The 23,525-nt window shown below is 43.4% G+C and overlaps 1 protein-coding gene across 1 annotated transcript in view; it reads right to left on the reverse strand.

Annotated features, from left to right (window-relative positions):
• Nucleotides 1–22,267, reverse strand: part of LOC144684588 (eosinophil peroxidase-like) — a 51,695-nt gene extending 29,428 nt beyond the window's left edge. Inside the window, exons 1-3 of the mRNA XM_078548556.1 lie at nt 22,198–22,267; nt 5,515–5,690; nt 3,955–4,087 (exon numbers count right to left, since the gene is read on the reverse strand). Coding sequence (XP_078404682.1) covers nt 3,955–4,087; nt 5,515–5,623 — 242 coding nt within the window. The 5' untranslated portion in view covers nt 5,624–5,690; nt 22,198–22,267. The remainder of the gene's footprint in view (nt 1–3,954; nt 4,088–5,514; nt 5,691–22,197) is intronic.
• Nucleotides 22,268–23,525: the final 1,258 nt, after the last annotated feature.

Here is a 23,525-nt window from a genome sequence, read left to right on the forward strand (position 1 = left end):
GTTAGGCCTGCTCGCCCTCCTCCCCCCCGCCCGCACAGGCAGCGCTCAGCACTGCCCCTCGCATTTCACGCCGGGCAAAATCGCGGAGCGCTGCCAATCGCGGGCGGCATCGGCTTACTGACCACCCCCACCAATCCCACACGCCAAGGGCAAAATTCTGCCCAGTGTGTACGTGTGTGAATGGGAGTGTGTGTGCTTTATTTTTTTGAAATTCAGTTTAAAGTTGTGCTGAACCTTATCTTTCTGGAATTTGCTCAGCAGCCCCTTAAGGGAGAAAAAAATGGAAATGTGCACCCCCCACCCAGCCCGAAGCGAAGAGGTTCGGCAAGTCTGTTTTAAACAGAGTTCTCATCTTCCACACTGAGAGGCAGAGTTTTGGACCTGACAGGTCGGCTTTTAAAAATAAATCGGAACTTTTAGGCTGAGTGTTCCAATGTTTTGAAGCTGGTCTGTCACAGCAATTTCACTCATTGCTGCACTGCTGCTGGGGAGGCTGTGAAGTTTGTGGGGGTTGGTGGAGAGGGGGTTGTTGAGGAGTGAGAGGGGGTTTGAGGGTGAGGAGGAGAGAAGGGGAGTTGAGGTGTGGGGGTGTGGGAGGGGATTGGAGGGGTTTGAGGCGGAAAGGGAGGTTGAGGGGGAGGAGGTAGGTGCTAGGGGGTGGGTTTAGGATAGTGGGGGCTTGGGGGAGGTTGGTGGAAGGAGGGGTGAGAAAAAGATTGGTGGCAATGAGCGCACTAATATTTTTCACTTAAAAGCATAGTTTTACTGACTTTTGGGGGACTCAAATGATTAATACATAGGAAAACAACGTAATAGTAGATTTAAAATGATATGGCCAACACATTTTCTTAGAGCTCTGGCCTCTCAAAATTTGACACTACACCCCTGATCAGCTTGACAGTTGCAATGAGTTTATCCACTTTTTAAACACATTCATCTCAACTTTTAGCAAACCCTAAGGACATCTCCCAAAGGTGTCCTGGGACCAAAACCACCTCCTCTCCAAAAGGGTAGCCTAACTCTCCAAAGAACTCCAATAAGCTTAGGTCTAGTGTGCACACATCATATTTCCCACTCCATCCGTGTGAACACCAGGTCAGACTGAAGACCACATGTGCAGATGGCTCTGTGAAACACGGATATGCAAATTTCATGTGAAAATGGTGGAGGCTGGGTTCAGGGCCTCCAGATTCAGGCCTCCAACGCCATTTTCGCTTCACTGAAGAGCCTCACCATCTATGCGAAAGCTCTGGCCTCGGGCACTACATTCCGGATCCTAACCACTCGCTACGTAAAAATGTTTTTCCTCATGCCACTGTTGCTTCTTTTGCCATTCACCTTAAATCAGTGTCCTCTAGTCTCAATCCTTCCACCAGCATGAACAGTTTCTCCATATCTGCTCTGTCCAGATACCTCATGATTTTGAATACCCCTATCAAATTCCCTCTTAACCTTCTCTACTCCAAGATGAACAACCCCAGCTTCTGCAATCTGTGCACATAATTGAAGTTCCTAATCCCTGGAACCATTCTTGTGAACCTTTACTGCATCTCCCTAATGTCTTCACATCCTTCCTGAAGTGTGGTGTTCAGAACGGATTGCAATACTCCAGTTGAGACTGCACCAGTCTTTTCTACAGGTTTATCATAACCTCGTTGCTTTTGCACCCTGTGCCCATATTGATAAAGCCTAGGATGCCGTATGCATTACTAATCACGCTCTCAACTCACCCTGCAACCTTCAATGACTTATGCACATATACCCCCAGGTCTGCTCCTGCACCCTCTTTAAATTTGTACCCATTATTTTACATTGTCTCTCCATGTTCTTCCTACCAAAATGAATCTGTGTTAAATTTCACCTGCCACTTGTCCACCCACTCCACCAGCCTATGTCCTTTTTAAGTTCTACACTATCCACTTCACAGTTCACAATACTTCCAAATTTTGTCCCATCCACAAATGTTGAAATTGTGCCTTGTACACCAGAGTCTAGGTCATTGATATATATCAGGAAGAGCAGGGGTCCAAACACTGACCCGTGGGGAGCCCCACTATAAACCATCCTCCAGTCCAAAAAAATAATTGTTCACCACTACTCTGTTTCCTATCACTCAGCCAATTTTGTATCCATGTTGCTACTTTACCTTTCATTCCATGAGCTCTAACTTTTCTCACAAGTCTGTTATGCGATATTTCATCAAATACCCTTTGGAAGGCTGTATGGACTACATCAACCGCATTACATTCAACTACTTGCTCTGTTACCGTATCAAAAAACTCAAGCAAGTTAGTTAAACATGATTTTCCCTTGACAAACCATTGCTGGCTTTTCTTAATTAACACATTTTTGCCCAAGTGACCATTAACTTTGTCCCAAATTATCGTTTCTAAAAGTTTCCCCACCACTGAGGTTAAACTGACTGGTCTGTAATTGCTGGACTTATCCTTGCACCATTTTTACGAACAAGGCTGTAACATTTGCAATCCTCCTGTCCTCTGCCACCACCCCCCGTATCTAAGCAGGACTGGAAAATTATGACCAGTGTCTCTGCAATTTCCACCCTTACTTCCCTCAGTGCCACTGGGCGCATCTCATCTGGTCCTGCTGGCTTATCAATTTTAAGTAGAGGCAGGTTAAATAATACCTCCTCCTGGGTCATAAAAGATTCCAAGATTTTTGTCTCCACTAGTCTTCTGGGAAGTTTACTTCATATGTCCTTGCTCTATGTGTAAGAAGAATTCCTTGACGTCAGTAATAAACTTACTTTGACTAGCATAAATCACTACTCCAGGAGTAATCTGATCAGAGTACTGTCCAGCTTGAGCAGAATTTCCCTGACTTGTACTCTGCTGTTTTGGCCGTTTGGCTAAATATTCTATTAACCTTGATTGCTGCTCTGCTTTGAGTGGACATATTGAACATCAAGGCTCAAAGTCCCTTTTGGTTTCGTCTTGGGCTATTCCAACACCAGTTATGGAGTACATTTCATTCTATCTGCAATATTTTACGCTTATCAGCATTACATTTTATTTGTTATTGTTCTGCCCTTTTATGTATTTGTCTTCTTCATTTGGTAATTTCTAAGATGCATTCCTCTGATCTTAAAGTCTGTCCTAGTTTGGTATCATCTGCAAATGAAACCTGACACTGAGGCTCACACAGCACACACTAAGTTAACACTTCAATATAACCGAGATGGTAATCAGGATAATAGGTCCAAAAACAAATAAAGGTTACTTCATTAAACTTAAAACTCTAGGGATTCTGAATGAGAAATTGTCTGGAGTAATATACATTGAGAAAGGATTTATGTCATTTTGAGCTGTTCGAGGGTTTGCTGGTAGAGGAAGTATTGTTTCTAATTCACATTAAACTTGGATTCAGTTTCAAGATGACCATAAATCCTTTAATAAGTACTCACTGTATTCTACTCCAGCTAATTTCTTAACTATTTAAAGTATTTATCCAGAATCTCTACAGCTTTAAATTTAATTAAGCAGTCTTTATTTGTTTTCAACTCTATTAATCTGACCAGGATTGCCACCCCATTTACATTGATGTATTATTAAGTGTCTGGTAGGTATGTGGCCTGGTGCCTGGTGAATATTGTATAATACTTGATAAGTATAGTTCAGTTCCATATCACATGCTGTACTTTCCCCACTGTGGATGTCCACTATTTTGATTTTGAAAATAATCCTGATGATATAGAAACAATGTGCAGGGGTGCGGGGAAAAGGCAGGGCAATGGCACTAGGTCATAATGCTCATTTGGAGAGCCGGTGCAGACACGATGGGCCAAATGGCCTGCTTCTGTGCTGTTAAAATATTGTGATTCTGTGCTAAGATTTATTCTCTAAATAAAGCCATATTTCAGTCTAGTTTTGATGTTTGATTAATTATCTCAAGGCTGTGCTTCAAGTGAAGTGGATCAGCTTCATCAGATTGTACCTGTTGTTGCAATTGGAGGTGATAGTCCTGTAACGATTTGACCAACAGTTGTCCTCACATACTGTGGGCAGGGATGTAGCTGAGCAACCCGTGATCCGCAATATGGTGCCCAGGTCCCCCTCTGTTAATAGATCTGCAAGATACACACAGTCATGAGAAAATTGTAACCTCTGGAAAAAATGATGCCCACCAAGGTTCTGTAGTAAGCCAAACTCCAAACTGAATGTGACTGCTCTACCCCATGTCAATTATTGTACATGTTGTATATTGTTTAATTGATGCAAGTTGGCAAATTCATCAACTAACAAAAGTCTATTATGATTCGTACTCCTATTACAGAATACATTGTTCCTGTTGGGAATATTTCAGTTGAGCTGGGAATGGGTTTGTCTTGGCTATATTCAGAAATAAGATTTAGATCCTTTGGTTTTGGGATCATTGGAGACTGGACCCACCCCCACCAAGGTGCACTATGGGATCTTTCGGAAATCCTAATACAATGTCTCTGTGGGAATTGCCGGGAAGTTTGAATTTCCGATTGGCAATTCCCCTACTCCAAGATCCTCCAGAAAAGTCTCCAATGCTGAATTAGACTTAGTGACTTTGGGCAGTTCTGACTTACTTACCCAGGAAATGTTAGACAAAAAAGTCCTAGTCCAACTCCTGGATAACTGCACAACTGACCTCCCCCCACCCCCTTACTGACACCCTCCTCGCCCCTCTGACAACCCCCCTGAACTCCCCGCCGCTGACTTCCCCCAGCTCGAACCTCGCCACCCAACTCCCGCCTGATCCACTGCCTTCGACCCCTCCCCAGCCAACTTCACCCCACTTCACCATACAGCTCCCCGCTGATGCCCTGACTGCTTCCAGCCTGACCCCCTGCCTCCCCCGACCCAACTAGACCCGATCATCAAAATTGCCCCCTAGCCCTCAACTCCTTCCCTGACTGCCCCTTGTCCTGACTTGACCTGGCCTCACTACCCTACCCAGTTGCCACCCTATTCCTTTAACCACCCTATCCCCTTACCCACACTACCCCTTACCCACCCTACTTCCTTACCCACTTACCTTCTCTCTGTAGCTTTTCAAAGAAGCTTTGGTACATTTGAACTCTTCACCTACCAGAATATGGCAGCTAGTGCTGTAAAAAGGGGGTGTGGCTTCTCCGCGGTTTCCCTTCACTGATGTCTCTGAGGTTTCCTGCGCTGAGTGAGTTTGGAAGGATCCTCCCTTGGAAGATTGCCCAGAAAAACAGGAGGAAGGTAAGAGGGCATTTTTTTTGTCTGATCAGGGTCAGAAATAAGGGCTCCGACCCTGAGTGGAAGCTTTGTGTTTTTGCGAAGGAAAAAACAGTGAGGAACAGACCATTCCTGGGCAGGGGATATCTGCCAGTGTAGGTGGTAGTACCATCTTTTATCCAGCAGCTGGCAGATGAGGGCAAGGATGACAGCCCCTCTCATTCTATCACCCTTTGAAATCAGAATATGACGGTGTGAGGAATCATGTGTAAGAGCCCGTGCCCTTCAGCTGTGCAGCCAAACCTCTTTCCAAACTGACCTGTTGCATTGAGTAAGTATCTGTGGACTTTACTGACATTGCGTCTAATGAGGGTCAGTGCAGTTTCAAAGTACTCTGCTGATCTCACCACAGTTCTGGTCTCTGCCATAGGCTGTTTGAAGTAAGCTAGGAGGTCAGCTGAGGTAAAGGCCCTTTTAGCGAGCTTCAGTTTTTGGCTGAAATAAAGGAGGGCCACAAATATCAATCGCCATCTCACAGTTATCAGACAAAACAACAGATAGCAAATAGTAAAACATCATATAACAGATAACCACAGATCTTTTAATAAAGAGTAGCATTCCAAAGTGCTCTATACCACTGTAAAGAACAAAATAAAGATGCTGTAACAAATATCAGTTAACAAGTAACAAATAACAGATCACAAGATGCAGTAAGTACAGATGAGGAAGGCCCTTTGGCCCATCTTGGTTCATCCATTCAGAATGACCTTAATGTGCCCTCCTTGCCTTGCAGCACCTATTTGGTTATTAAATGACTCCAGGACTTTCACGCTACCTTACTGCCAAGCGCACTGCATGTGTTGATTGCTTTTTTTTTCAGAAGAATTTCCTGGATATCAGGTCTAAATTTACTGCTTAAGAATTTTAATCTGTATACCACTGGCCTACTCTCACAATTTAATTTCATGTAATTCTGCTAATAATTTTACATATCTCTATAAGATCACCCCTCAGCTACCTCTTTTCAAGATTGCAAAATCCAAGTATCTCTAGTCTTTCCTCATAACACAGAATCCTAACATTGAGGATGAATCCCATGACCCCTCTCTGCACTGTTTACAAATCTTGAATATCTACCCTGTGTCTCAGTGACCAGGAGTAGACAATGCTCAAGGAAACCAAAGCAGCTGATTATGACTTTGATTTGCATTCTATTTTAGCTGCATCCCATTGTTTAACATCCCATTGGCTTTTTGATTGCTTCTCTGCATTGATTGACCTTTATTCTGCTGAGACTCCGAAGTGTTTTTCAACTACAACTTCAACCTTAGTCAAATAGCTACTTGTGTGGCCCGATTTTCCTTCCTATATCCTTGTCTGTAATAAACTTAATGCCTTTTTCAGTGTATTTGCACATTTTGTTCAACTCATTCTGTAATTTCTGAGCTGTCTTCTTTAGCCCTGCTGTCTGTTCTGGTTTAATGCCATTTGCACATTTTGACCAATTAGCAATGGGTTTTTGAGCGCAAGTGATCGAGATAAATGAATAAAAATGATATTCCCAGTACCAATCCCTGGGCATCCTGTTAAATACCATCCTTCAGCAAATAACAGATGAAATGCAGCATATAAAAGATAGCAGAACAGGAAGAAAAAATTGTTTACAAATAGCATCACAGAAATCAAACAACATAATGTTCCAGATAACAGAAAACAACAGATATCAAATCACGGAGAGGAGATAACTTGTAGTATATAAGACATCAAATTACAGTCAGCAAAAAACAGGTCGGGCACATCAGCAGATAACACAATAGATAGCAGATACGATAACAGATGCCAGAAGGTAACATGATAGATAATAGATCATAAATAACAGATTACATAACAGAAACAAATAATTGAAAACATGACAGGACAAATAGCAGAGACCAAATAACATAACAGATCATAGATATTAGATCACATAGCAGATAGTTTGGCACATTCTTATGAACCAGGTGATCATGAGTACAAATAGCCCAGGTTGAAAATTCAGTACAGCGCTGAGGGATTGCTACATTGTTGGGATATCATATCTCCTACTGCAAGAATGTTCCAAGTCTTAAACTATGATTTCTAAATGCTCCCTGACAGTTGGTAAGCAGACCAATTATAAGCTGCCCAGTTCTTCCTAAATCCTCACCTATTGCTTCCCAGCCAATCATTCTTCCCAGTCCTCAGTTCCCTCCCAAACCCAAGCTCTGTTAATTGCAGCCATGTTTAACTTCTATAGAGATCAGACCAAAAATTCATACTAATGTCAAATAGCAGAATAGATCTCAGAACATAGAAACGCAGTTAAACACAGTATACCTTCAAAACAGCACACACCTTCTCTTCATCTGTGAGCAGCACTATTGGATTTAACAAATGCATTTAAATATTAAAATTAGTTTGCTTAGTGTAACTGGGTCCAGCCTGAGGCCAGTGTTACTGAGGCAATTACTCACCCATTTCTGGTCTTTTTATATGCTCTGTCCACCATTTTGATAGCTGCCTCTACTGAACTGTGTACAAACCGACTGCCCTGAGCATCCTCTGAACCTGTACACACAGAACGGACACCAGCAGCTTCATCCAAACAGCCAGTTGAAGAATTTAGAAATTATCTAAAAACTCCCAATAGCAGATGAATAGGAAATGGAACCATAGGAAAAATCAGAGCAGGTTGCTGAAGTTAAAGCTGGAATAGAGTGAAGAAGGATACAACTTCTAGGCTGAAGCAGGATTTTTTTTCCTGTTAACTGACAACTGGTGGTAAAACCCTCCTGGATCAAACACTGGGAAAGATGCCATTTCTTCTCTAGCAGAGACCGGGAGTGTGATTATCCCTGGGTTTGAGAACAGGAGTGAAACCATTTCTGGAGCTAAGGCCACAAGTGAGACTATTCCTGGTATTGCGACTCTGCCTAATTGTATACAAAGGAAATCACAACTACTAATGATTCTCCTTCTGTCCTTTACAATGAGTGGATGGGGGATCAGAGAGGCTGCACTGTTTGCATACAAATGCTGGAAATATTCAGCAAGCCATGCAGCACCTGTGGAAAGAGCAATAGAGCTAAGGTTTAAGGTTGATGACCTTTCATCAGAATTGGGAAAATTTAGAAATGTAACAGACTTCAAATGAAGACAGAGGCAGGGAAAGGGGAGTGGGGAGGAAAGAAGAAAAGGGAAGACCTGAGATAGGGTGGAAGGCAGGCAAGATTATGGCCTGGATTTTATGGCTCCTCCCACCCGGCAGAGTATTACAGCCCCGCCAAACTGAATGGAGATATAAATGGCTCGCCGCATCCGCTGGGGGGGAGACACGCCACTGCTGGGCCGTAAAATCCTGGCCTAAATGGCAAAAGGATAATGGTAATTGTACAAGAAAAAAAAGATGTGTCTAGAGAAGGGATGTGGGTTTCTCTGGCTAGGCCAACATGAGAAAAAAAACAGAATTATTACCAACCGTTGCTGTCTGAAAAAATAGGAGCAGTGATTATGATTTGAAATTGTTATGCTGAACATTGTGTCTGGAGGGCTGTAAAGTGTCTAATCGAAAGAGGCAGTGCTGTTACTCAAGCTTACATTGAGCTTCATTGGAACTGCGTAGGAGCCAGAGGGCAGGGAGCTTAGCGTGGGAGTGGAGTGGAGGATTATTATGGCAGGTAGCTGGAAGCTCTGGGTCATGCTTACGGAATGAATAGAGGTGTTCTGCAAACCAGTCACCCAATCTAAATTGAAAGAAGTACAAGTAAATTGCTATTTTACCTGGAAGACATGCTTCGGGCCTTAAGTGATGAGAAGGAAGGAGGTAAATGGGAAGATGTTGCATCTCCTGCACTTGCAAAGGACGGTGCCATAGGAATGGGAGGGGGTGATGGAAATGATTGAGGAGCGGATCAGGGTGTTGTGGAGGGAACAGTCCCTTTGAAAAGCTGAACAAGGAGATGAGGGGAAAATGCGTTTGGTGGTGTCATCAAGTTGGAGAATGATCCATTGAATGTAGAGGCTGGTAGAAAGTGAGATGACAATGGGGGAACCGTATTGTCGTTCTGGAGGGGTGGAAAAGCGGTTGAGACCAGAAGAAAATGGATGGCTCTATTGACCATGATGAGAAAATACAAAGACATATCGAGAGCACTGGTATGGAAGGTGGAATCATAAAAACAGATACAACAGAAGCATATATACTAGGAGAATAGGATAGTTTTTATTTATTCATCCAAGGGTTCTGCCAGGGTCACTCAGCTCCTGACCTCAATACAGCCTTGCTTCAAACATGGACAAAAGAGCTGAACTCTAGAGGTGAGGCGAGAGTGACTGCCCTTGCCATCAAGGACGCTCTTGACCGAGTGTGGCACAAAGGAGCCCTAGCAAAACTGGAGTCAATGGGAATCAGGGGGAAAAGTCTCCGCTGGTTGGAGTCATACCTAGCACAAAGGAAGATGGTTGTGGTTGTTGGAGGTCAGTCATCTCAGCTCCGGGTCATCACTGCAGGCGTTCCTCAGGGCCAACCATCTTCAGCTGCTTCATCAATGACTCCCTCCATCATAAGGTCAGAAGGTCAGATGCTCGCTGATTACTTTGCAATGTTCAGCACCATTTGTGATTCCTCAGATATTTAAGCAGTCCATGGTCAAATGCAGCAAGACTTGGATAACATCCAGGCTGGGGCTGACAAATGGCAAGTAACATTCACATCACGCAAGTACCAGGCAATGACCATCTACAACAAGAGAGAATCTAACTATTGCTTCTTGACATTCAATGGTCAAGAGTAGATGATCGAGAGTAGACTGATGGGGCGGTAATTGGCCAGTTTGGATTTGTTATGCTTTTTGTATACAAGACATACCTGGGCAATTTTCCACATAGCCAGGTAGATGCCAGCGTTGTAGCTGTACTGGAACAGCTTGACTAGTTCTCCACTAGCACAAGTCTCCAGTACTATTGCCGGAATATTGTCAGGGCCCATAGCATTTGCAGTATCCAGTGCCTTCAGCCATTTCTTGATATCATGTGGAGTGAATTGAATTGGCTGAAGACTGGCATCTGTGATGCTGGGGACCTCCGGAGGAGGCCGAGATAGATCATCCACTCGGCACTTCAGGCTAAAGATTGTAACAAATGCTTCAGCCTTATATTTTGCACTGATGTGCTGGGCTCCTCCATCATTGATGATGGGGATATTTGTGGAGCCTCCTCCTCCAGTAAGTTGTTTAATTGTCCACCATCATTCATGACTGGATGTGGCTGGAATGCAGGGCTTAGATCTGATTCATTGGTTGTGAGATTGCTTAGCCCTGTCTATCACTTGCTGCTTATGCTGTTTGGCGTGCAAGTAGTCCTGTGTTGTAGCTTCATCAGGTTGACACCTCATTTTTAGGTATGCTTGATGCTGCTCCTGGCATGCCCTTCTGCATCCTTTATTGAACCAGGGTTGATCCCCTGGCTTGGTGGTAATGGTAGAATGGGGGATATGCCAGGCCATGAGGTTACAGATTGTGGTTGAATACAATTCTGCTGTTGCTGATGGCCTACAGTGCCTCATAGTTGCCCAGTCTTGAGTTGCTCGACCTGTTCGCAATCTATCCCATTTAGCACGATGGTAGTGCCACACAACACAATGGAGGGTATCCTCAATGTGAAGTCAGGACTTTGTCTCCACAATGACTGTGTGGTGGTCACTCCTACTGATACTGTCATGGACACATGCATCTGCGGCAGGCAGGTTGAGGAGGATGAGGTCATGTATGTTCTTCCCTCTTGTTGGTTCCCTCACCATCTGCCACAGACCCAGTCTAGCAGCTATATCCTTCACGGCTTGGCCAGCTCGGTCAGTAGTGGTGCTACTCTTGGTGATGGACATTGTAGCCCCCCACCCAGAGTACATTCTGTGCGCCCTTGCCGCCCTCAGTGCTTCCTCCAAGTGATGTTGAACGTGGAGGAGCAATCATTCATCGGCTGGGGGTGGTGGGGGGGGGGTGCGGTACATGGTAATCAGCAGGGAGTTTCCTTGCCCATGTTTCACCTGATGCAAGGAGACTTCATGTGTTCTGAAGTCAATGTTGAGGACTCCCAGGGCAACTCCCTCCCGACTGTATACCATTGTGCCGCCACCTCTACTGGGTCTGTCCTGCCAGTGGGACAGGACGTACCAAGGAATGGTAATGGCGGTGTCTGGGACACTGTCTGTAAGGTATGATTCCATGAGTATTATTATGTCAGACTGTTGCTTGACTAGCCTGTGAGACAGCTCTCCCAATTTTGGCACAAGATGTTACTAAGGAGGACTTTACAGGATTGACAGGGCTGGTTTTGCCATAGTTGTTTCTGGTGCTTAGGTGATCTGTCCAGTTTCATTCCTTTGAGACATTTTAGTGGTCTGATACAACTGAGTGGCTTGCTAGGCCATTTCAAAGGGTATTTAAGTGTCAACCAATTACTGTGAATCTGGAGTCACATGTAGACCAGACCAGGTAAGGGCAGCATATTTCCTTCCCTAAAGGACATTAGTGAGCCAGATAGGTTTTGATGGCAATCATAGGAACATAGAAAATAGGAGCAGGAGTAGGTCATTCGGCCCTTCAAGCCTGCTCCGCCATTCATTTTGATCATGGCTGATCCTCTCTCTCAATGCCATACTCCTGCACTCCTCCCATACCCCTTTGGAGTCCAGAAATCTATTTCCTTTTTAAATATAAAAGCAAAATATTGCAGATGCTGGAAATCTGAAACAAGAACAGAAAATGCTGGAAAAACTCAGCAGGTCTAACAGCATCTGTGGAGAGAAAAAGGAAGGCTCTGAAGAAGAGTCATAAGGACTCGAAATGTTAACTCTTTCTTTTCTCTCCACAGATGCTGTTAGACCTGCTGAGTTTTTCCAGCATTTTCTGTTTTTGTTCCTTCTTAAATATATGCAGTTAATTGGCCTCCACACCCGTCTGTGGTAGAGAATTCCATGGTTTCTCCTTATCTCAGTCCTAAGTGGTCCACCCCATATCCTGAGACTGTGAACCCTTATTCTTGAACCCCAGGCAGCGGAAATATCATCCCTGCATCCAGTCTGTCCATCCCTGTCAGAATTTTATATTTCAATGAGATCTCTTCTCATTCTTCTAAACTCCAGTGAATACAGGGCTAGTCAGCCCAATCTCTCCTCATATGACAATCCTGCCATCCCAGGAATGAGTCTGGTGAACCTTCGTTGCACTGATTTTACAAAATTAACAATGGTTTCATGGTCATCATTAAACTTTTAATTCCAGATTTTAATTGAATTCAAATTTCACCATCTGCCGTGGTGCGATTCGAACCCGGGTCCCCAGAGCATTACCCTGGGTCTCTGAATTACTAGTCCAGCAATAATACCACTACTCCACCGCCTCCCCACGTGTCCTTGTACAAAGCAGGGTGGGAGGTCAATGTCACTGCAGTAGCTTATAGTGCATAATGATCGATAGCCTATCCTGAGAAATGGAGATAGAGAAGTCGAGAAGGGGAAGGGAAGAGTCAGAAATTATTCCTGTGAAGGTAGATTAAATGTGTAAATTAGAAGCAAAGTTGATGAAATTTCAGTCCAGGGCAAGAGCAGGAAACAGCACCAATGCAGACGCCAATGTACCAGAAACAGAAGTGAGGGAGAAGGCCTGAATAGGACTGGAAAGAAGAAGGTTCCACATATCCCATGAAAAGGCTGGCATAACTAGGACCCATGGGGGTCCCATAGCAACTATTTGGAGGAAGCGAATGGAGTTAAAGGAGAAGTCATTCAATGTGTGAACAAGTTGCGTCAAGTGGAGGAGGGTGGATGAGGACTAGTTGAGCCTCCATTCAAAGAAGAAGCGGAGAGCCCTCAGGCCATCCCGGTAGGGAACAGAGGTGTAAAGATATTGGATACCCATGGTGAAAAGGAGAGGGTTAGACGGCATTGCAAGACACTGGATGTAGGTGGAAGAGACTGGACAAGGGAAGAAAAAATAGATTCGAGATCATAGAATGGTTACAACACAGGAGGCCATTCAGCCCATCATGTACATGCTGGTTCTCTGCAAGAGTGATTCACCTGGTGCCACTCCTCCACCTTTTCCCCTTAGCGCTGCAAATGTTTCCTTTTCAAATAATCTAATTCCCTTTTGAATGCCATGATTGAATCTGCCTCCACCACACTCTTTGGCAGGTGTATTCCAGATCCTAACCACTCGCTGAGTGAAAACATTTTTCCTTATGTCGTCATTGCTTCTTTTGCCGATTACCTTAAAGCTTTGTCCTCTGGTTCTCGATCTTCCACTGATGGGAACAGTTTCTCCCTATCAACTCTGTCCAGACTCGCATAATTATGAACACCTCTATCAAATCTCCTCTCAACCTTCTCTTCTCCAAGGAGAATGGTGTCAGCTTCTCTCATCTACGTAACTGAAGTTCCTCATCCCTGAAAATTGTTCTCATAAATCTTTTCTACACCCTCTCTAATGCCTTCACATCCTTCCTAAAGTGAGGTGCTCAGAACTGGATGCAATGCTGTGGTTGACGATGAAGCAGTGTTTTATACAGGTTTACCATAATGTCCTTGCTTTTGCACTCAATGGCCCTATTTATAAAGCACAGGATCCCATATGCATTATTAACTGCTCTCTCAAACTGTCCTGCCACCTTCACTGATTTGTGCACTTTTACCGTCAGGTGTCTCTGCCCCTGCACCCTCTTTAGAATTGTACCTTTTAGTTTATATTGTCTCTGCGTGTTCTTTCTACCAAAATGAATCACTTCACACTTCTCTGCATTAAATTTCATCTGCCACTTGTCCATCCATTTCACCAACCTGTCTACGTCCTTTTGAAGTTCTACACTATCCTCTTCATAGTTTACAGAGATAGGGAGGAATCACTTCCATGGGCATGAGCAAGCTGAAATGTTGGGTCCATCAGGGCAGTCCTGTTTGTGGATCTTGGGAAGGAGATAGACAAAGCAGGCTACGTAGGATTAGAGGATTATGAGGTTGGGGTTATGGAGGGAGGGCCTCCTGAGGAGATGACGTCATTGGTTGTCTTGGAAATGATGGATTAATGTTCAGTAGTGGGGTCATGGTCCAAGGGTAGCAGGAGGAAGTGTCAGAGAGTTGGCATTCAGTCTCTGCAAGGTAGAGGTCAATTCATCAAAGAACAACATCGTCGCCCATGTCAGCAAGTTTAATAAGAACATACAAAATAGGAGCAAACGAAGGCCATTTGGCCCCTTGAGCCTGCTCCACTATTCAATAAGATCATGGCTGATCTGTTTGGGTTTCAATTTCCACATTCCCATTGACTCCTGATAACCTTTGATTCCCTTGCTGACAAGAATCTACCTCTACCTTAAAAATATTCAATGACCCCGCCTCCACCACCTTCTGGGGCAAAGAGTTCCATAGTCTCCTCATCGCTGTCCTAAAAGGGCCACCCTTACTTTTAAAACAGTGCCCCCTAGTTCTGGACTCACCCGCAAGAGGAAACATCCTTTCCACTTACACCTTGTCATGACCGTTCAGGATCTTGTATACTTCAATCAAGTCACCCCTCAATCTTCTAAACGCCAGTGGAAACAAGCCCAGTCTGTCTAACCTTTCCTCATAAAACAACCCGCTCATTCCAGGTATCAATCTAGTAAATCTCCTCTGAACCGCCTCCAATGCATTTACACCTTTCCTTAAATAAGGAGACCAAAGATCAAAGACCAAAGATACCAAGGTATTCAAGATGCTGTCTCACCAAATGCCCTGTATAACTGAAGCATAACATCCTTACTTTTATGTTCAATTCCTCCTGTGATAATAGATAGCAATCCATTATCCTTCTTAATTACTTGCTGTACCTGCATACTAACTTTTTGGTGACTCATGAACTAGAACACCTGGATCCCTCTGCAACTCAGAATTCTGCAGCCATTCTTCATTTAAGTAATACTCCTCTTTTATATTCTTCCTGCCAAAGTGAACACTTTCAGTTTCACACATTATACTCCAACTGCCAGATTTTTGCCCACTCACTCAACCTATCTATATCCGTCTGCAACCTTATTATGTCCTCTTCGCAATGTACTTTCTTACCCATATTTGTGTCATCTGCAAATTTTAGCCACCATGCCTTCGATCCCCTCATCTAAGTCATTGATAGAAATTGTAAAAAGTTGAGGCCACAGCACAGACCCCTGCGGGACTCCATTCATGCCAATCAAAAAAAGACCCATTTATGCACACTGTCTGTTTTCTGCCAGCCAGCCAATTTCTATCCACACTAGTATGTAACCCCCTACACCAAGAACTTTTATTTTCTGCAATAACATTTGATGTGGCACCTTATCAAATGCCCTCTAGAAATCCAAATACAGCACGTCTACAGGTTCCTTATCTACAGTGCATTTTACTCCTTCAAAAAACTCCAATAAATTGGTTAAACATGATTTCTCTTTCACAAAATCATGCTGACACTTCCAAACTACCTAAAGTTTTTTAAGTGCCCAGTTATAACCTCCTTAATGATTGATTCTAACAACTTCCCCATGACAGACATCAAGCTAACTGGTCTATAGTTTCCTGTTTTTTGCTTCCCTCCAATATTGAATATTTGCTACTTTCAAGGATCTAGCAAATTTTGGAAAATTAACACCAACGCATGTACTACCTCATTAGCCACCTCTTTTAAGACGCTAGGATGAAGTCCATCAGGGGCCGGAGACTTGTCAGCCTGCAGCTCCAACACGACCACTTCCCTAGTGATTGAAATTTCACCAAGTTTCTCTCTCTCTTCCACCTCCTGATTTAAATCTATCACTGGAATGTTTTTTGTATCCCCTATAGTGAAGACTTGTAGGATTGAAATTCCTGCCAACTGGGGAATTTATAGAACATAATTTCAAAACCACGGACATCTTTTGGCTTCATGATTGAGACCATAAATTACAAATGATAAGCTGCATTTAGCAGTACAGGGCTGGGCAGCAAGGGGTTAATTCACACATTTAGTAAGAAAAACAGTGACACGTCAAAAGGGCTTGGACATTGACTGCTATCAGGGAACAATGGTACCAGGGAAATGCCATTACCTGCCATCAACTAATGCAATCAGGAAGTCTGATTACCCAATACAATGGCACAAAGGTCATATCAACAATATAATACATTCAAGGAATTATGCAACTAAGGTCTGCATCACAGACAATAGTACTGGAAAAAGGGTCATTCAAACCCTCATTAACTTTGGAGCCAGGTGCTGTTTCTGTACCACCTCAAATAGCAGGAGAAATGCACATACAAGGAAAACTGATAATATTCATCTGGATACATGTTCAATGGAAAACTTTGTATTGTTTCAACCAGCAGAAGCTGATGACATTTTTCTGGACTTTGCATGGAATCAACTAAATGAACATTGGAACAACAGAAAATATGTTTTGATATGTCTGAGTTAAATTATTATTATAAGAGCAGATATTATTATATTATTATAAGAGCAGATCTGAGTATCTGTGCTACAGTTGGAAGGAGAGTCAGGGTTGGTCACCTTGACTCAGGCCTACAGTCAACACGAGACAGGCCAGCCATGTTGGGGATTGTTAAGTTTCAGCCAAATCATAGTGATGTTGGTCTAAAGGTTTTGTGAAGGTTTGGGGCGAAAACTTGGTGTTTTTTTTGCCGGTACCTCATAATTTGTTTCAACCATATCTTGATGATATTGGCCTGAGGGTTTTTCCTTAAGGTTTCAGGATAAGATGTGGTGTTTTGCCTGTGTTTTTGTAAGTTTAAGCCCGAGCCGTTCACTGACCCTCATTTTCCATATTATTATTTTGCTCTCCTGTCTTGACTCTACCCCTTGATTTGTTACCTCTACCAAGCTTGATCCGTCACCCCTCTTGTTTAGTTTAAAGCCCTCTCTACTTCCCTAGTCATTTAGTTCACTAGAACACTGGTCCCAACAGTACAGGTGTAGGCCATCCTAACGGTACAGTTCCCACTTTCCCCAGTACTGGTGCCAGTGGCCCATGAACTGGAACCCACTTCTCCCACACCAGTCTTTGAGCCATGCATTCACTTCCCTAATCTTACTTGCCCTATGCCAATTTGCACACGGTTCAGGTAATAATCCAGAGATTATCACCTTTGAGGTTCTGCTTCTTAATTTGCTGCCTAGTTCTTCATACTGACTATGCAGAGCCTCTTTCCTTGTCCTGCCTATGCCATTGGTACATTTGTACCTACACGGACCACGACAGCTGGATCATACCCCTTCCAATGAAAGTCCCTCTCCAACCTCAAGCAAATGACCCAAACCCTGGCACGGGTGGGCAACACAGTTATCTGGACTCTCATTCTTGGCTCCAGAGAAGTGTCAATCCCCCTCATTACACTGTCCCCTACCATCACTACATTCCTTTTCACTCCCTCCGCTTGAACAGCTGCCTGTACCATGGTGCCATGGCCAGCCTGCTCACCCACCTTGCAAACCTCGCTTTTGTTGTGAGCACTTCAAACTTGTTTGACAATTGCAAAGTCTGAGGCTCCTCCACTACTGTCTGCTCGGTCCCATTACCTGCCTCACTCACAGTCACTCACCGCTGACCAAAACAGATGACCATATTCTAAGAGGCGTGACTGTCTTCTAAAACAAAGTGTCCAGGTATTTTCTCCCCCTCCATAATGTTCTGCAGTTTGACTTCCAGATCAATAACCCTGATTGGGAAATCCTCTAGCCGCTTACGCTTTCTATCGACATGTTTGTCATGGATCGCCTTGGTGTCCAAAAGCTCCCACATTCCGCAGCTGTAGCATAACACTGTCCTGCCATTGTTACTTACCTTATTTAATTACTTTCATATTTAACCTAGAAAAATTCCTACATATACTACAATTTACTGTGCTTACTAAAAACTAGTACCACCTACAGCTAAAAGTTATACATTTCTTAATTACACATTTATTTTAATTATTTTACTTTAAAGTTTTAGTTATTTTTATTTATTTACTTTATTTGTTTTAATTAATAAACCCTACTGCTCTCTATAAATCTTACTATTGCTATTACAAAAACCTTACTATGAAGAAAACCTTACAGTTATCAGTAATTTGTACCAGTATTTACAAGTTAAACAAGAAAAACAAGTAAAATACTCACCAACCAATCACTTGCCCAGTTCCCTATGATGTCACACATGACTTTCTCCAAAACTGGTTGGTCCACTGAGACCCACACCACCACCAGAACCAGCAGCAGCTAGCATTTTTTCAACTCCTGGCTCCGCTTGCGCTCTTTTTGAACTCTTGGCTCCTCTCACACTCTTTTTGAACTCTCAGCTCGTCTTGCACTCTTTTTGAACTCCTGGCTCCTCTCACGCTCTTTTGGAACACCTGGCACCTCTCAGGCTCTCTTTTAACAATTGTCTAATGATAATGTAGTGTTGGACCTGGGAGAACAGTGTGCTGCAACTTCAGAAGGAGGCAGGTTAGAGTGAGTGAAGGGAGCAGAGAAATTGGTATGACTGATTTCACACCAACAGTTCCCATCAAAAAAACTTAGACAGCATCAAAGGCCAGGGGAAGGAGGCCAGGTGGAACGAGAATTATAAAGGTGAGAGAAAGGGTCCACTGTGCAGGGAAAAGGCTGCTGGACAAAGATGTGGGCATGGAGGCAAAGAAAATGGAAGAACTCAACATCATGTGTGGTCAGTACTTCTCTCAATCATTTAAAATCCTGGAGTGTTATATATGCAAACCTCTCTCCTCCCTCTTTTCCTCTCATGTTCCAAAACATGACTTTGGTCTCAGAAGACTAACATTGCTACAACTGACAGTTATAGATGCTCAAGTGAGCTGATAGCTGACACAGGGATAGGTGTGAGAAGCTCAATAAATTCAAATGACCAGGTACTTGAAAGAGGACCAGATCTCTGAAAGACGAACACTGCTGAAGAGATTGCAAATACAAAGAAGGCAATTGTACAGGTAAATGCTTTCATTTATGATGTGTATAATTTTTATGCATTTGTTATGCTACAAAATTACTAACAAAGCAAGATGGTATCCAAAAACATTTTCAAAAATTTGAGTGATTTATTTGGTTCACTTTCCATTTATTGGTAGCTGGTCTCTATAGCATTTATGCTCCAAACATTCTTCCCCCTTCAGTTAACCCTTAAGTAAAGCATATAAGATCCTGAGGGGTATTGACCGGGTGGATGTGGAGAGGATGTTTCCTCTTGGGGGAGAATCTAGAACTAGGGGTCATTGTTTAAAAATAAGGGGTCACCCATTTAAGACGGAGGTGAGAAGAATTTTTTTCTCTCAAAGGGAAGTGAGTCTTTGAAACTCCCTTCCTCAAAAGGTGGTGGAAGCAGAGTCTTTGAATGTTTACAAGGCAAAGGTAGATAGATTCTTGACAAACAAGGGGGTGAAAAGTTATCGGGGGTAGGCAGGAGGTGACAGTCTGATCAGCCATGATCCTATTGAATGGCAGAGCAGGCTCAAAGGGTGGAGTGGCCTACCTCTGCTCCCAATTCATGTTTGTGTATATATATTTATATGTAATCCCATCAGCATAATTAATATTCCGTTCTCATATGCTTGTCTTGTTCCCCTTAAATACATATATGCTATTCATCTCAACTGCTCCTTATGGCAGCAAGTTCCACATTATTTGCACTCATTGGGTAAAGAAGTGCCTCCTGAATTCCCTGGGATTTATTAATGACCATCTAATATTTATAACCATTAATAAATATTAAATATTTATTATTAATAAATATCAAAAAATATTATGGTTTACTCTCCTCGGCAAGTGGAAGTACCTTCTCTACTTTTAGCCTATTAAACTCCATCAAAATTTTAAAGACTTCTAATAGGTCACACCTCAGTCTTCTCTTTTCTAGAGAAAAGAGCCCCACCTTGTTCAGCTTTTCCTGGTAAGTATATTCTCAGTGTGTTGTCATCCTTGTTAAATATTTTTGCCTCTTTCATTGCCTCCATATCCTTTTTATAATATGGTGACTAGAACTGTGTACAGTACCCCAAGTGTGGTCGAACCAAAGTTTGATGCAAATTCATGAAGGTTGTAATGTCATAGACTCTACAGCACAGAAAAAGGCCCTTCGGCCCATCAAGTCTTCATCGGTCAAACAAGTACCAAACTATTCTAATCCCATTTTCCAGCACTAAGCCCATAGCCTTGTATGCCATGGCATCTCAAGTGCACACCCAATACTTCTTGAATGTTATGAGGGTTTCTGCCTCTACCACCCTTTCAGGCAGTGAGTTCCAGATTCCCACCACCCTCTGGGTGAAAACATTTTTCCTCACATCACCTCTAAACCTCCTGCCCCTTACCTTAAATCTACGTCCCCTGGTTATTGATCCCTCCACCAAGGGGAAAAGTTCCTTCCTGTCTACCCTATCTATGCCCCTCATAATTTTATACACCTCAATCATGTCCCCCCTCAATCTCCTCTGCTCCAGGGAAAATAACCCCAGTCTATCCAATCTCTCCTCATAACTAAAACTCTCCAGCCCAGGCAACATCCTGGTAAATCTCCTCTGCACTCTCTCTAGTGCAATCACATCCACATATAATGTGGATTCCAGAACTGCATGCAATGCTCTAGCTGTGGTCTAACCAGAATTTTATACAGTTCCAGCATAACCTCCCTGCTCTTATATTCTATGCCTCAGCTAATAAAGGCAAGTATCCCATATGCCTTCTTCACCACCTTACCTACCTGTCCCGCTACCTTAAGGGACCGGTGGACGTGTACACCAAGGTCCCTCTGATCCTCGGTACTTCCCAGGGTCTTACCATTCATCGTGTATTCCCGTGCCTTGTTTGTCCTGCCCAAGTACATCACCACACACTCATCTGGATTAAATTCCATTTGCCACTGATCAGCCCATCTGTATCCTTCTGTAATCTAAGGCTATCCTCCTCACTATTTACCACCCCACCAATTTTCGTGTCATCCATGAACTTACTGACCAACCCTCCCACATTCAAGTCTAAATCGTTTCTATATACCACAAACAGCAAGGGACCCAACACCGATCCCTGTGGAACCCCACTGGACACAGGCATCCAGTCACAAAAACACCCCTCGACCATCACCCTCTGCTTCCTGCCAGTCAGCCAATTCTGGATCCAATTTGCCAAATTGCCTTGGATCCCATGGGCTCTTACCTTCGTTATCAATCTCCCATGCAGGATCTTATCAAAAGCCTTGCTGAAGTCCAAGTAGACTACGTCAAATACATTGCCCTCATCTACACACCTGGTCACCTCTTCGAAAAATTCAATCAAATTGGTCAGACATGACCTCCCCTTAACAAAACCATGCTGACTGTCCTTGATTAATCCCTGCCTCTCCAAGTGTAAACTAATTCTGTCCCTCAGAATTGCTTCCAATAGTTTCCCCGCCACTGAGGTCAGACTGACTGGCCTGTAGTTCCCTGGTTTATCCCTTCCTCCCTTCTTGAATAACAGTACCACATTGACTGTCCTCCAGTCCTCTGGCACCTCTCCTGTGGCCAGAGAGGTACTGAAAATTATTGCCAGCATCCCTGCTATCTCCTCCCTTGCCTCGCTCAACAGCCTGGGATGCAATTCATCCGGGCTTGGAGATTTATCTGCTTTTAAGTCTGCCAGACTACTTAGAACCTCCTCCCTTTCTATGCTAGTTTCTTTATTTATATCACAGTCCTTCTGCCTGATTTCCATACCCACGTCATCCCTCTCACTTGTGAGTTATATGACAGTCCTTCTGCCTTTTTTCCTGACCCACGTCATCCCTCTCACTTGTGATGCTCCTTGTTGCTCCTTCTGGTTTGATTGACCCGGGCATCAGTTCCAGGCTAATTTTTTTCAGTCACACTCACTCGAATTAAACTTGCTTCAGGTGCAGGCACCAATCTCTCTCCTATTCTGTGACATTACAAGGCACATTGAAAATTTCAACCTCTTACCTGCATGAACTCTGCCCGTCCAAGGCATGAAAATTCCAGTGAGGAACACACTCAAGAACCACACGGGTGCCATTCTGAAAGAAACACATTCAATCCGTAAGACAGGCCTATAATATAGAGACAGGAGCACATGCAGCGGCATATATCTTACCACACACAGAGAGAGCAAAGAGTTACAGCACCAACCTACCATTGAGTTACATCAACTTCGACCCAGTCACACCACCAACCCAGCATCCAATTGCACCACCAAACCTCTCCCCATTCACTCTATTGCACCAACCCAGCACCCTATCACAAATCTAGTACCTAGTCCCAGCATCAGTACAGCCAGTGCATGAAACATTACTGATTTGGAATGGAATATCTGTGGTGAGCAAAGTGGTGTGTCCTTTCTCGACCATGTTGTCAAGTCCAAGTTAAAACAAAACAATAAATAATATAAATGACAGTTTAGAAAACTTACAACTGAAATGTAAAAGGCAAGTGTGCCAATGAATGCAGAGACACAGACAGTAGTTACTGAGGCATACTGGGCTAGACAAATAAATGGAATCATGGAATCAACAAAATAACGAACAGCTAGAAAGCACGCTGAGCCTGGCAACATTACACACAGTGAAAACACATCTTGAGAGACCACTGACACTCCTCCCCGTCACCTGGCAGTCAGTATTACCTGGCACATCTTAAGGATGCAGTTACACTATAGGCTGTCTCGAAATAAAAGATATATGAATTTTCTCCTATACTAACCTAAAATGAGCTTCAATCTAAAATGTAGGTGTTATTACGCTATCCTAAAATCTGAATGTCAAACTCACTGAAGTGTATGTAAATAATGCCGGGCAGACGGAGTATCACTCACCTCCTACAAGTTTCCAATTCTGAATTTGTTGACGACTCTCATTCTATTTAAAAGCACAGCCGCTCCCATAGACCGACGCCCCTTTGTGGCTCTAGTTACCAGTGTCGCGTCAGCTTTATGCTGGCCAGTTTAATCAGGTGCAATATGCGTGTAAATCACAAGACTGACAACAATACTGAGGATGCTAATCAATCATCTGTTTTATTTATAATATGGGGTCTAAGAAACACCAGTTATTGTAACCAGCTATTATAGACTGAATTCCACTGCCCCCAACCATTTGAAATGCCCCACACAACTGGGTTTGGTAATAAATACTTTAGGTTAGAGTTTGACAAGTGTGCTATAGTTTAAAACGGGCAGTATCAGTTCGCCGCCCATTAAACATCTCTGACAGAATGTTTTTCTATTGTCTTCAAACGGGCTGCCCATTCACCATCACATGGTATAAACTAATGCA

This window comes from Cetorhinus maximus, chromosome 9 (assembly GCF_964194155.1).
Source record: "Cetorhinus maximus chromosome 9, sCetMax3.hap1.1, whole genome shotgun sequence".
Lineage (NCBI taxonomy): Eukaryota > Metazoa > Chordata > Chondrichthyes > Lamniformes > Cetorhinidae > Cetorhinus > Cetorhinus maximus.